General features: G+C 36.5%; 1 protein-coding gene across 2 annotated transcripts in view; it reads right to left on the reverse strand.

Moving 5' to 3' along the window:
* Positions 1 to 15228, reverse strand: part of USH2A (usherin) — a 773795-nt gene that overhangs the window by 531150 nt on the left and 227417 nt on the right. For both annotated transcript variants that reach the window (XM_045048458.1, XM_045048459.1), the window contains 3 exons: positions 10992 to 11150; positions 2831 to 3325; positions 1524 to 1793 (listed from right to left, as the gene is read on the reverse strand). In XM_045048458.1, coding sequence (XP_044904393.1) covers positions 1524 to 1793; positions 2831 to 3325; positions 10992 to 11150 — 924 coding nt within the window. The remainder of the gene's footprint in view (positions 1 to 1523; positions 1794 to 2830; positions 3326 to 10991; positions 11151 to 15228) is intronic.

Genomic DNA, 15228 nt, shown 5'->3' on the forward strand with positions numbered 1-15228 from the left:
TAGTTTCTGCCATACCCCTGTTCCTTACATTAATACCCTGATTTTTAAAAATCAAAGGATATACTGGTGTTTATAAAAGCTATTCACTTTTTTTTAATGTTTTCTGCAAGATGTTCTCCATTCTTATTTTACCAGCAAAGGTATTTTCCATTCACAAAATAAAAATCATATAGGAATTTGCTAACGTTCGTGAAGATAACTAATAGATTTTTTGGAGTGGGGAATCATAGGTCTTATGAAGCATTTGAAAGGAGAAATCAACAAAACTAAGTCTTAGTCCACAAAGTCCAGAACAACGAAGAGTAACACACTAGAGTTCTAATGGAGAGAAGTATTTCACCCACACTGATACAGCTTGGAGAATATTACTCTTCAGAAAGTGGTAAATCGAAAATGTTCTAAATAACCCCAAAGAAATTTTTTAAGTTTTCAATAAATCTTGATTGAAATGTTCAGAGTACATACACACATACATTCTCCCCCTGCCATCCTTGAGATCTTAATATGGATTTTAAATGTGCTAACCAAAGGTGTATTATCAAAGGACCTCATTGCACGTTCAGGAGCCAGTGACCCATAAGATTATGAGGGTCCAGTATTGCAGTTTCACCCGTTACTTTTCATTTCTGACCTTGATTTTCCCCTTCCAGAACGCCATGGCTCATCACTTGTGCTATCATGGCACTATTATTTGTCCAAGATGGCTGGTAGTCATTAAGAGATGCTCAAGCAGAATGCACATTTTATTCATGAAATGATTCCCTTGGACATCAACCTAAAGCTACCCTTATCCTCCCCACAGTCTTAACAGAGCCAATTTAAATCAGGACTTGGGATTTCTTGAATATCCATAGATTCAAAACATAACAAAAGTGTATTTTTTTGGTTAAAGGCTCATGATATTTGAGGTGTTTTTAATGTAAAGAGTAAGGGGGAGGGTTAAAAATCTCTCATTTGCCATAGTGAAGATATCTTCAGAAAATTGAAAATGTCACACTCCTTTCTTCCCACACTGCCAGCTGCTTGTGAGTACAGTTGCAAATTACAGATTTTGATGCCCGGGATTCTATCATTAGGTACCACCTAGTACCTACACTATTTGCTTTGGAGAGAGAAATAAAAACAAAACAGGATTTGTCAAATGGGTAACAGCTATCTCTTTCATTGAATATAAATTGTACTGAATTTGGAGCAAGATAGGATATATGGCCAACCCACTTCAGGAATGGAAACCAATTGCTATTTTTGGCAAACATTCCCAAAAGACTGTAACTACAGTGAAGTTATTTTTCCCTCTTGAAGTAATAGCTCAGGCATTTACTTTTTTTTCCCTAAAACTCACTGCAAGTGCTTTATGACCTTGAGTTATTTATGTAGCCAACCAATATATTAAATTTTTCCTTGGCCTATATAAATTTATAATTCTTGCTTTTCGAAATGTACTTTAGTGCTGTTGACTTTCATTTGGGGCAGCATTTTTATGTGGGAGTCTTAAAAGTAGAATTCAAAACCCTTTTCCTCACCTGATTCTCCTGTTCTTTCTGAAGTCCAGGCAGATGACACACTGCCAGCCATATTCACAGCCGACACTCGAAACCCATACGTGGTATATGGCTCCAAGGCAGTGATGGTTGTAGCTGTCTGAGGAGGTTTTAATGCATTTTCATTGGCCGATTCTCCAAATGGGTGAGGACTGAGCCATCCACTGCTCTGAAAAACTTGACTTTCTGCTGACGTGGCTTGTCCATCAGATCTCAATCTTTTCATGTACAGTTCATATCTTATTATCACTCCTAGAAAAGTGAAACATAGAGCCAAGGAGACTCATCGAACAAAGTGACAGTTTTGGGGGTAGGGTGGGGGTAGGTCAGTTAAAGAGTTCTGCTGGCTTTGCCTTATTCTCCTGACTAGATTACCTGTTCACTCCTTTAATAATCCAGATGATGGGATTTATAAAAGACAACAAGCTGATGGATAGATGAATGTATAAAGTACTGCTAAAAAGCACATTCATGGAAAAACAAACCAAAAGGGAATGCATAAACACAAAATAGCGATAACTTATTAGAGGTAAATCCAATCCTCTGCAGAGTGAAGGGCCATAATTTCTAAGAAGAATTGCTTTGTTTGAGGGAGGGGTGTAATCTGATCACTGCACCTCCAATTTGTATACTTGCAAATTTGGGGATTTTAATTATCTATTTAACACAGCCCCATTTACATAAATATTAGAACATTCAACTTAATTTCTACATATTCTTATCAAGTAACTCTCAAAGTCCAAGATAAAAGGTTTTGCCATAGTACACACATGAAATTAATTACTAAAAATCTATGAATTTGTGTCTGGCCTATATAACCAAGGGTTCAATTGTATGAAGACAAAAAATTAACTTAATGGAGTCAGCCAGCCTATATACATATTTTTGGTATTATTTTATATCCTTTTCTTGGTTAAAAGAGAAAATTTACTGCTTATGGGTGCCCTGGCTTGTGACACAGTCAAATATAATGCATCTCATAAGTGAGTTTCAAATTAGAAACATCATTTGTGTTGTGACAGATGTCATTAAGAGCAAAGATAATATTAGCCTTTTAAGGGGCAATTTAAATGAATGGAATTTGTTATTAGATTAAAGAAATACACTTGTTCTACTAACTTGTTCTACATAGTCCAAAGAGTGTTTGATATCTTTAGACCTTCTCAATTATTCTATCCTACAGTTACAAAAATGAATACGATTGCCAGACTCTCACTGCACGATTCCAAATGCCTAAATTCTCATTCATGTTTGGCCAAGAAAGGGAGATCTGAGCCTTGCCTTCCTACCATTTGGTTCCACTGGGGGAGACCACTCGACGTGAAGCTCTGTAGAACTGATCTTCCACACTGCAGGTGGACTCAGCCTTCGGGGAGGTGCTTGGGCTGTGATCACTGTAAGGGGTGAGCTGTGTAAACAGCCCCCACTAGTACATGCCTGTACAGAGAAATGGTACTTGGTGAATGGAACCAGATTCCAGATGGTAGCTGCAGTTTCACGACCTTCATAAGGAACACACGGCTGAATGCCACCTAAAGGAGCACAGGACAAAATATATTTTTCTATAGGACCAGAACGATTTGAAGGTGTGGTCCAGGTAAGTGTTACGGAGTCTGAGCCAACAGGAATGATATAACTTAAGTTCAAGTGTCCTTCCGGGACCCCCGGTTTCGTCTTGAAAGTGACAGGTGCACTCTTTGTGGAGCCATGCACACTGGCGGTCTCAATATAATAGGAATATGAAGTATATGGTGACAGGTCAGTGTCTAAGAAGTACTGAATATCTGAAATTAAAAAGAAAAAAAGAAGAAAATAGTTACATGTCACAAATTAGTAAGGAACCATTTGCAACCGTTTTCCTATGTACAATCTGCTCTTTTGAGTAAGAGTATGGTTCATATATTTAAAACCGAAATAAAGCAAATACTGATTACTTGTATTGTATGGTATAAGTGCCTTTTGTAATGAAGGATATTAGAAGGCTTAAGCTCTCATTCTTTATATAATATGGTGTCTTTTTTATAGAAGATATAAGAGGAATTTCTGGCAGTTCTCTGAAACTGAAATAACAGGTTTTTTCTTCTATATGACCTGTTTTCTTGTTAAACAATATTTTGCACCACATGAAGGGTTGGCAAACTGCTACCACAGGCCACATTGGCCACCTGGCCAATAGCATGACTGGAAACTTTCCTGAATTTATGACTCCTAGAAACTGTGAAATTAGAAATGTTTATTGTTGTTTTAAACCACTAACTTTTGCAGACATTTGTAATCAGCAGTGGACAACTTACACAAGAGAAGTCTGGTTTTTAAAAGATTACAAAGATAGGGAGCGGACATGATTAGATGTGTGCCTGGAATCCCATTCTCTAAGAGGACAGGAAGCGTACTGCAGCATTGTGACAATTAAAACATGCCAGGTAGCCAAGGAGAAACATTTACAGGCTCCAGCTCTATTGTTGCAAAGGAGGCAATGAAGGGTAAGTGTGAAACTGAGAGGCAACAGACTGAGGGCTTGTACAAGCATACACTAAAACATATTTTATAAGACCATGGTCCTTACTCAAATTCTTGGGAAGCATTTCCTCAGGAAGCATCTAAAAGTATTGATGTGTCATTTATAATAGGAAATGTTGAAGTATATTAAAGTGGAATTTAATGCGTTATAATATTGTAATATTAACGTATTACATTAATAGAATTTTAATATCACGTAATTATTATAAAACATAGTAACGAGGGCCATGTAGCAACATGAGAAAAAAGCATAAAATGCAATAGTGCATATATGTAAATATTATTATGAAAAATAAACTGGAGTACACACTATTCCAGAAACTTTCCAAAGTGAAGTTAGTCATCATACTAGAATGCTGGAATCGTGATATTAAAAAAATTTCTTTGATGATTTCTTCATTGGATATGACATTTTTATAAGAAAAAGATCTACCCCAGGGGCACCTGGGTGGCTCAGGTCATGATCTCACAGTTTGTGGGTTTGAGCCCCATATTGGGCTCTGTGCTGACAGCTCAGAGCCTGGAGCCTGCTTCAGATTCTCTGTCTCCCCCCCACCAACCCTCTCTCTGCCCCTCCCCTGCTAATGCTCTGTCTCTCTCTCTCTCTCAAAAATAAACATTAAATTTTTTTTTAAAAAAGAAAAAGATCTACCCCAATGACAAAATTACATAGACAAATTACTGTACACTGAGATTCCTCTTTGGAGGCACTAATACTAGTAATAACTAAATGCACTGATGAATTTCTTTCCAAGTACGCTTAATATCAAATTTAAAAAATGTGTTCTCATTGATATCTAATTTTTGTCTCCTGTATTAGTGAAACTTTCTATTATAAAATCAAACCAGGGAACTGTTACCCTCTGAGAACCTAAGTAATCTGGGAAAATCCAGACTCATATTCTCTTAATTCCTTATCTTTTCTGCAGTCCAAAACTGAAGTAGGTTCAGGGCAGAGGGGTGTTGGCAAGTTTTTAAAAATGTACTGAGCATGCTTAAATGAAGTAGGAGTGGGAGAATATTATGAGATTTCAGGTTTTCCTGGATGTAGAAGAAAGAAAATTAGCCATAATCTTCCATTATGACATATAATGTGCATATACCCTTCTCACATTTTAGTAGTTTAATAGTTTGATAAATTGTCTGTCTTTGACACTAGACTTAACATTCTGGGAAAGCCGAGATCATGTCCTCCTTACTTGCCACCATTTGTAGCACAGAGTAGAATTTCAATAAATATTTGTTAAATCAATCAGTAAAACTGATGCATAAAATTTACTATGCCTCCACTCTTATGTGGATCCTGAGAAACTTAACAGAAGACCTTGGGGTGGGGGGAAGGGAAAAAAAAGGTTAGAGAGGGAGGGAGCCAAAACATAAGAGACTAGAACAAACTGAGGGTTGATGGGGGGTGGGAGGGAGGGGTGGGTAAGTAATGGGCATGGAGGAGGGCACCTGTTGGGATGAGCACTGGGTGTTGTATGGAAACCAATTTGACAATAAATTTCATATTAAAAAAAATTACTATGCCTCTTTAGAAAATGTGATATCCTCCATTGGAAGGATTTGATGAATGATGTTTACTATGTCTCTCCAGAAAAAGTGATATCCTGCACTGGAAAAATGTGCTTGTGATATATTGAGAGTAGTTGCTAAGTAGTGTCATTCTATCAGTTATTCAAATGACTACTACATTGGTTTTCGATATATTACCTGAACATCATACTTGTTGCTCATAACATGGTATTGTTATCACAATTGAACAATTAAGGAAATTTCTCTATCATAGCCATGGTGTAGCTAATATTACATGTATTTCTGGCATATAATAATAAATTCAATAAATATTTATTAAATTAAAGTTATGTATATTCCACATGAGACTGTTTAAAATACTCAAAAAATTTTGAAAAAAGATCATTTAAGGCTAGAAAATGATGGAAAATATTCTACTTAACATGCCAAAAGCCAAAACCCCAAGGTAAAAATAACTATCAATGCTAAATATTCCAAGAGACTGGCATGTGCTTAAACTGGAAGTTGGAAGACATATAACCTGATGATAATTTAAAAGTTCAGCACGTACGTAATAGTTGTAGCATTTGAGAAATGGGACGTAATCTCAATAGATCAAAATTTACAAGAGCAGTCTATGTAGTAAGTAATTAGAGATTACTATGTAGTAAGTAATTAGAGATTACTTACTACATAGACTGCTCTTGTAAATTTTGATCTATTGAGATTACGTAATGATAGTAATGAGTAGATTACTACTCATTACAAATGAGTAGATTAATGAGTAATGATAGAATTGAGATGGCAACATATATTTGGTTAAAAATATTATATAAACATACAGTATGAACTAAATAAAAGCAGTTGAAAGGGTATAAACAGAATTCCCCTTAATTCTGTCATAGCAACAATAAAATAACTCAGGTTAAAAGAACTTATCTCAAGCACGTTGCACTCCTCAGTTAGGAGAAGAATTATCTCTATCTTTAACTCTGAGCTGGGAAAATTGTTCTTCTACCACAAACTTCTGCACATTTGGGGAAACATTCAGAATTCTTCCTTCAGCACAAACTCATGATCTCAGCTGGTACCCACTCTGGATTGAGGTATGTCCTAATACACCACCCATGAAAGCTACCTGGACCAGCTCAGGTTTCCTGAATGTACCTTATCTTCTCCTACACCTGCCCTTCATGCCTTTTCACGTACAATTTCTTCCATGAAAATCATTCTTGCTCTACCATAGTCCCTGGCTAACCCAGTTTACACATCACTTCCTGACTGCAAAACTTTTAATGGTTCTCAGTCTCCAACTCTGATACCGTAGTCAGGGTTACAGTACTTTCTTAATACTCCAAGTCTACTCTAATTCAACATTTAAAATATATTATAATTTTGTTTTACTTTTTATCTCCCCTCTCGATAATGAGAACTATTCCTTCCATCTTTATATTTCTAGTGACTCACACAGTTCCTGATCTGGAGTTAGCACTGAATAAAATTTCATCGAATAAATGAAGGAATGATTTTTCCAAATATTTTTCTAGGAAAGAATATTGAGAGCCTTAGAGAAACAGTTACTTGCCATCATCTCTTCTGGTTTTTTTCCTCATCCCCTCCCTATATTCTCTGTTTGTCTCTCAGAGTAGCTGAGCTATCTTACCACTTGTTACATTGATCCCTTGATGTAGTGTGGAATAACAAATGATAATGATATTAAAAGTAGAAATGAAATCTCAGGGTTCACTAAGATGTATAGTTGTCTGAAACTCTAAGCTACGTTAATGTCTTTAGGCTACGTAAACAATGGTCAGGTGTTGAAGTATTCGTCTAGTTTCTCTGTGAAAGGATTTTTTTTTTTTTTAGAGTAAACATGTAAGGGCTATTTCTCTACTCATGGCATCCCAAATGAGTAATGATTTAACTGTGAAGTTGGGGAGAAGAGGGGGAAACAGAACATGCTTAGATCAGCCCATTGATTTTTCTCTCTCCTAATCTGTCTTCCTGAAGGAGGGAAGGTCTATTCTCCAATCTGACTTTTATCAGTAATGAAGATTATTTTTATTTTTCATTTCCACCTTACTGACTGCTAGGTCTAGTTTTCTTTAGGTTCCAAATTCAAGTAGGAAAACATAATATGATTTATTGACCACTCCCTAAAACTGCAACACTACTAAATGAGTGCTATTTCCTATGATAGCTGTTCTCTTCACACCTATGACATGGAAAATACCTATAAGCAAACCAGATTGGCGCTACAGGGGAGATAATATTAGGTGCTGATTATGTACAATTCCCAATGTGCTTACTTGACCTCTAGATCTTTCTCTCGTATTTTTGAAAGCTGGTTATGTACAAGCTTATGAAGTTGTAAATTTTGCTTATTTTTGGAAAGTCTGTAACTCAGATACCTTACAATTACTCCACAATAATTAGTGTGCTATTATTAATAATAAATACTTTGCAACCTTTAAAGATAATAATACATCAGTGTGTCATGATCTTAGGTTGGAAATAACTGTCCTAGAGAATCCCGTAGTGCATCAGGCAAGCTAAGAAAAGTTTTTATTCTAACAAGGAATTCTATAATGGTCTCAACCAAATGATCAAACTTTCTCGGAAGACAACACTATTAATTTTCTTTGAAAAGTTCAATGATTCTCCACCTATAATTCCAAATGCCTTTATTTAACCCAAAGATTTGTGTTCATCCGACTGAATATAAGTACTGTTTCCTTTTCATATTACACATGCTATCCACACACTGGAAATAGAGTAATAAACATGAGGGTATTATTAGAATGATACAAAGTTCTGACAGCGTTAACCAATTGTTCTTACTGTTCAAATGCCATCATGCAGATAATTTTCACATCATTAATTATAGTGATTGTCAAGAAATGCCAGAAGTGGCATTTTTTTAATGAAAAATAAGGTTTTAGGAAATAATACCTTGTTTAATAGGATTATATAAATGTCTGATTAGTGAATGAGTACACACTTATTATGTAAGAAACTGTTATTTGGATTCTATATTAGTACAATCATGAAAAAGAGCCAGAGTGTTATATTCTCATGCAATGGTCTGTAAAACAGATGACAATATGTTACTATAGAAAAATGCCACTGGATTGAAGGGTATAATTGAAGTTTAATTTTATTATTGAATTAAGCTGTATGGAAAAGAGGGTGATCCTAATTCACAATTTTCAGCAACAATCCAACCAGTGGTACTGTCATCTTCAAAATTACTTTCAATATTTTTAGAACTCTCTCTTCTCCTATCACAAAAGTTTAAGTTTAAGGACACCTGGATCATGCTGATATTTGGAAGAAAATAAATATTCTAGTAGCAGGTTTTGGGATGCTTTGCCAACATGGCAGATGTAGACAGATGTTCATTTCCCTTTGCAATCTGCATCATGAAGTTCAGAGTTTCCATTAACTTCAAAGAAGAGCCGGAGTACTGGGGAAACATTTAGAGTTAATAGAAAGTGCTGGACACAGGAATGTAGGTGTCTGTCAGGCAGAATTAGGAACAAAATGTAACCTACAGAAGTGTACGCTACATAGAAGTTTTAGAGCCAATCACTATGTTAAAACAAGGCCAACTCCTAACCATTTTGAAGAAGATTGTGGAACTTCAGTGCACCTACAGAACTTTATGTACTTGTCTAACTAAGTAAGCAAGTTAAGCTAGAATTTGGAAAATTGGACATTAAACAAGGAGAACAAAATGGAAACTTGAATTAGAATCACTGTTCCAATGTTTTTTAAAACTAGTTTCTCAAACTACCTCATAGCTAAACATGACTAGAGGCAAATATCAGAGAAGACAGAGCTAGCAGCCTGTAAAAATTTCTATTTCTTCATTCTGGCTTTAGGGAAACTGGATCTAAAAGATCTGAGTAGGGGCGCCTGGGTGGCTCAGTTGGTTGAGTGTCCGACTTCGGCTCAGATCACGATCTCATGGTTTGTGGGTTCAAGCCCTGCGTCAGGCTCACTGCTGTCAGCTTGACTGTGCACAGCCCACTTTGGATCCTCTGTCCCCCTCTCTCTCTGACCTCCCCGGCTCACGATCTCTCTCAAAAAATAAATAAAAATAAAAAATAAGAAAAATATAAAACATCTCGGGTAAATATTTTTAATAAATGTGTCCCAATAGTTTGATTTCTAATAGCACCTTTAAAATCTTCATAAAAGTTACAGATGCAAAGATAGTCTTCATGGTTTCTCCCCATTCTGGCTCTTTCAATTAAAGTTCATGTTATTTTCTATCTCTATGGAAATGGCAGCTATGAATAAAATTACATTGTCTGCAAGAACATTAGTACTCTGATCCCACTATTTTAAAAGTCCATTTTTAACCTGAGAATTTTAAAAGCTGAACCCATATAATAGAAATACTTGGGGCGCCTGGGTGGCGCAGTCGGTTAAGCGTCCGACTTCAGCCAGGTCACGATCTTGCGGTCCGTGAGTTCGAGCCCCGTATCGGGCTCTGGGCTAATGGCTCAGAGCCTGGAGCCTGCTTCCGATTCTGTGTCTCCCTCTCTCTCTGCCCCTCCCCTGTTCATGCTCTCTCTCTCTCTGTCCCAAAAATAAAAATAAAAGTTGAAAAAAAAATTAAAAAAAAAAGAAATACTTGATAAATTTTCTGTAATATTATGCCCAGAGAACACTACAGATCAGTTTGTTGTAAGCCTTCCAGTATTTCTACACATTTTTGAATTAAACTATAAATAATAGATTATTTGTAATATCTTTTATTACATCACACAATGCGTCATGGACATTTTCCATTCATTAACATGTAAACTAAGGTATCATTTTATAGGCAATCACATCCTAAAATTCACTTAACAATGTACCAGGATTCTACTATGCCATCTATCACAATTTATGGAAAGTTTTTTGAATATCTGAATGTTGCCAATATTTTGCTCTTACAAGTAGTGTATGTTTGAACATACGTTGTATCCATTTATGACTATTAATTTAAGATAAATTTCCTAAAGTAAATTTACTGAGGCAAATGGTATATATTAGTTTTTTCGTACAATTTAACCATTCATCTTGCATGAGAAATTGTACCAATGAACTTACACAGATATTCCAGCAGTTTATGTAAGTTCTAGCTCCTCCATATCCTCATCAATGCTGGATAGGGTAATTATTTTTTCATCTTTGAGAATTTGATAAGCATTAAGGGCTTATCAAATAAGAAGCATCTCATTTTTATTACATTGTTTTGATTACCAGGAGATGGCTACTGAGATTTGTAATTCCATCTCTGTTTGAAACAATTCTCAGCTAGACACAGGAAACCACAACATTTATCCTCAATGTCAAAGATCTTAGCTAACGTATCAATTCTCAGAATATTACATCTTTCTATCACCAAACTTTTAAACTTACTGTATGGGTATTGATCTTCAGTTGTGTAGACTTCAGAACTATCCCTGAATAAACTGTAAGTAAGCCAGTGGGCATTTGGCGAATCAGGTGGACTCCAGGAGAGATTGATAGCAGAAGAACTTTGAACTTGTCCTCTGGGTGGAGGTTGTTGGGATGGAGCTAAATTACAATGGAGAGAGCATTTATGAGCAACGGCAATCAATAAGCACACAAGTAAACTGAAGTAAGATATCCAACAAAAAGGTCTTTCTGATTCAGGATTACTTTATCAAGAAGACATGTGGTTTACCAAGACATTAATAAACAGAGGGTACTCATCATGAATTCTCTAAAACAAAGCTTTTTATCTATGAGCATAAAACAATTTTGTAGGTCAATACAGCTGACATAAACATAGTTGGGGTGGGGGGAACCACAAAAGTTTATATTAAGCACTTCTTTTTCTCCTTCCTTCCTTCCTTCCTTCTTTCTTTTCTTTTTTCTTTTTTTCTTTTCTTTTGAGAAACTATCCAAGGATGCATAACATTTATTTTCCACTTAATTTAAAAGTTGACATAAATAAGTTACGTTGAAACTTGGAATTTAAGGAGCATAATTTTTGGATTTTTCAAAGGAAGTTTTCCACTCCACTAAACACATATGCCTCATCCTGACTCACGGAGCGCAATTTACAAGAAAGAGTAATAGCTGGTAATATAAATACCTATGGATGTCATGGATGTTAAATAGTCTAAATATTAGCAAGAAACAATTTGAACGTATTGTGTGAATATACCCACACCTGGTAGGGTGCAGTGGTTGTTAGGGGTGATATAATTGCTTCCATCAGACACATAAGAGCATTCATCTCACTGTTTTAGTGATATTTTATATAATGTAAGTATACACCATGAAAACGTTGTCTCCTATTACTGTATATTTTCCTTAGTCATCCTATTTTCCTTCATTTTCTCCCCACTCCCAGAATAGATAAAGGTAAAAGCAAAAGACAATATCTAACTATTTTTTTAAGGACAATCAACCACCAGCTTATTTATCCCCTTCTTGTTTAACAAGATGCATCATCCTCCATCCATTTAGAGAAGGACATCCAATCAGACTCTTTCGTTAAATAGGATATCAAAGGTACAGATTGCTGTGTTACCTGACTTCAAAAACCATTAGTATTTTTGTTAAGAAATTTCAAAAAATCATGTGATAACAGTAGAGCTCTATTACTATTCACGTTAGGGGTCCTCAAGACCACCCCCAGGTTCAATGATTTACTAGCAGGACTTGCCAGACTTACCATAAAGTCCTACTTGTGGCTATGATTTATTATAACTAAAGGATAGAATGTAATCAACAAAGGGAAAGGCACATGGGTAAGTCCAAGGGAAACCAACCATAAGGTTCTAGTCACACGGGATACGCCTAATCCCTCCCCCTCCCCGCCCAGCAATGTTAATGTTTTGTGAAAACATGTGAAATGTTGCCAAACAGGAAAGCTCATTAGAAACTCAATGCCTAGGGTTTGTACCAAGGGCTGTTTATGTAGACAGCCTTTGTCAACATGAATAACCCCCAAATTCTAGATTTCCAGAAGGACATCAGGGTTAAGCATAAACCATTTGGTCAGACAAAATTTAAGAGACAGTGAGCCACTCTGACCTGTTTTGGGGATGGCAAGAACCCTCACAAAGCCCAAGTTCCCAGATGCCAGCCAAAGGCTAACTTTGTAATCAGGTTTTTCTACAGATAAGCAGTCAGACCCACTATGTTACCTTTTTTCTAACACACAATCCCTAGCTTTTTAATTTTTGTTAACGTTTATTTATTTTTTTTTGAGAGAGAGAGAGAGAGAGAGAGAGAGAGAGAGAGAGAGAGAGAGAGAATGCAAGTGGGGGCAGGGCAGAAAGAGAGGGAGACACAGAATCCAAAGCAGGCTTCAGGCTCTGAGCTGTCAGCACACAGTCTGACGCAGGGCTCACACCCACGAACCACGAGATCATGACCTGAGCCGAAGTAGGACGCTTAACCAACTGAGCCAGCCAGGTGCCCACACAATCCCTAGCCCAAAAGGGCATAGTACTCAGGGATAGAAAGAGCTATAAGAAGAGCATCACTTGACAGGTGCTGTGGCTACTCATGGCAGGATACAATCAGCTTAAGACTAGCTCAAAACTGCTTCTGCACTGAGACAAGAAGCTGAGGGTTAAATATTCCAACTTCTCTTCCTGCCAGCCTTTCAGCTGACTGGCAGGCTCCTGCGAGTAGCCAAAGCCAAAAGGAAGTCAGAGGGTAAGGGAGCCTGCTGATGCAGACCATCCAGAATCTTGATGGAATAGAGTAGGGTGGGGAAGTATGGAGTAGGATAGTGAAGTTATCCTGCACACCAGGCAAAGACTTTCAACTAAGAGCTATTACTAATTCATCAGTATTCATGAGGGATACACTCCACTTTAAAGACATGGTATAATCCAATAGTAACATTTTAAGAAAGTATTTCAAGAGCACTGAATTTGAAATATACAAAATTCCATATATGATGCATAGGCTTCCTAAAGACAATGTCTCTAATCCTAAGGGAGATAATATTGATGTTATATTCTTAAAGAAAAAAAAAATATTCGAACTAGATACACTCTCACTCTTCCCTTTTATCTTGTTTTTCCTCCTTGGGAATTTGCATTGTCATATTAAATATCTAACTGTCCATATGCCTAGTTAGATACAAGAGAGTAGTACCAATCTCAAAATGACATAGTGACACAGGAAACCATTAGTCCATAGTCCATTAGTCCATGTCCATAGTGACACCAGGAAAAGAGAACCATTTCCAAAGAGGACCTTATATTTTTGAATTCTGGAATTTGCCATATATGATATGGTCATTTGCATTGGTTGAACACTGACTGACAGGCATTTGATCTGTCAGGGATTTTTAATTTAGGGCTCTATATCCTGTTGTTCTTGGTGGAACCACAAAGACTCATAAACTGTCTCATTTATAGCATTCTCAAAGAGCCTTGTAATCTATGGCAATTGAATATTTTTAGTGGATATTACTAACTATATCTAAAACTCTGCATGATATCAGGAACACAACAGATTTCAGAGTTAAAGCAATCAAAACTGAACTTCAGACTATTTTCTAAGACAGTGAAATACTTTTTGGATGACTGGAAGAAAAATATGTTTTCATCCCATGTCAAAGGGTATGGGAAATGATTTGCATTACTTGAAAATTTCCTTAGCAACAAACATTCACGTACACAAATACACAAATAGGCTCTTTCAAACACTTAAGTTGATTACTTGTTATGACTATCTCTAACCACGGTCTTGTCCAACTTCACAGTATAGATGTAGCCTATTTGACATCGAAATGAGAATGTTCATAGATCTGAAGGCTTTGATGGTTCAGTACCACTTTGAGAAATAATATTATGAAATCCCGGCCCTGAGATAACCTGAACTCACCTTCTGTGTGCTGAAAGGGAATTCTGAGAAAATGGTCACATACTCATTTATCAAAATTGCCAAGCATGACCTTTGCATAAACCAGACTTTCTTTTAATGAAGGATAGTATAATGTTGTGACTATATCCATTTTTTTGGGAGCCATGAGTTTTAATCTTGGCTTAGGCACTTAGGTAATTGTGTAACTGTAGTCAAATTTTGACTAGACTCTCTGAATCCTCCCTCATCTATAGTAAAGGGAGGATTATATACTGTTAGGATTATTTTGCATATAAAATGAATATGTGTATGTCCCTCTTCCATGAAAGGCTGGAAACACTGTGGCTATGAGAACAGGTGTCTGGATTCCCTGTGTCCTTTGCCTTGCCATCCTTAAGGGGTTATCCCTATGTATGTGATTCCAGCTGGATGGCCACCAAGTCCACATCCAAATCTACAGGAAAAGGAGAGATGGCAGGCATGTCCTGTGGTTATGAAAGCACAACCCAGGACTCCCACACATCACTTCTGCCCAGATCATTTCAGGCAGAAGTTCATGACATGGCCATACCTAATCACAAAGGAAGATGCAGCTATGAAGCCAGCACTTAGTGCCATTAATGAAAAACAAGTAGAAGATAGTTATTAAGAAACATTTTAAAATGGACTATATAGATGAAATTAAAAAATAAAACAATACCTAGAAAATTATAAGAAATATTTAAAAAGTAAAAAGAGATAGGAGTGCTTCTGATTATGGCAACAAAAAGAGTTTAGACTCAAAGAGTTAAAACTC

This window comes from Felis catus, chromosome F1 (assembly GCF_018350175.1).
Source record: "Felis catus isolate Fca126 chromosome F1, F.catus_Fca126_mat1.0, whole genome shotgun sequence".
NCBI classification, from domain to species: domain Eukaryota; kingdom Metazoa; phylum Chordata; class Mammalia; order Carnivora; family Felidae; genus Felis; species Felis catus.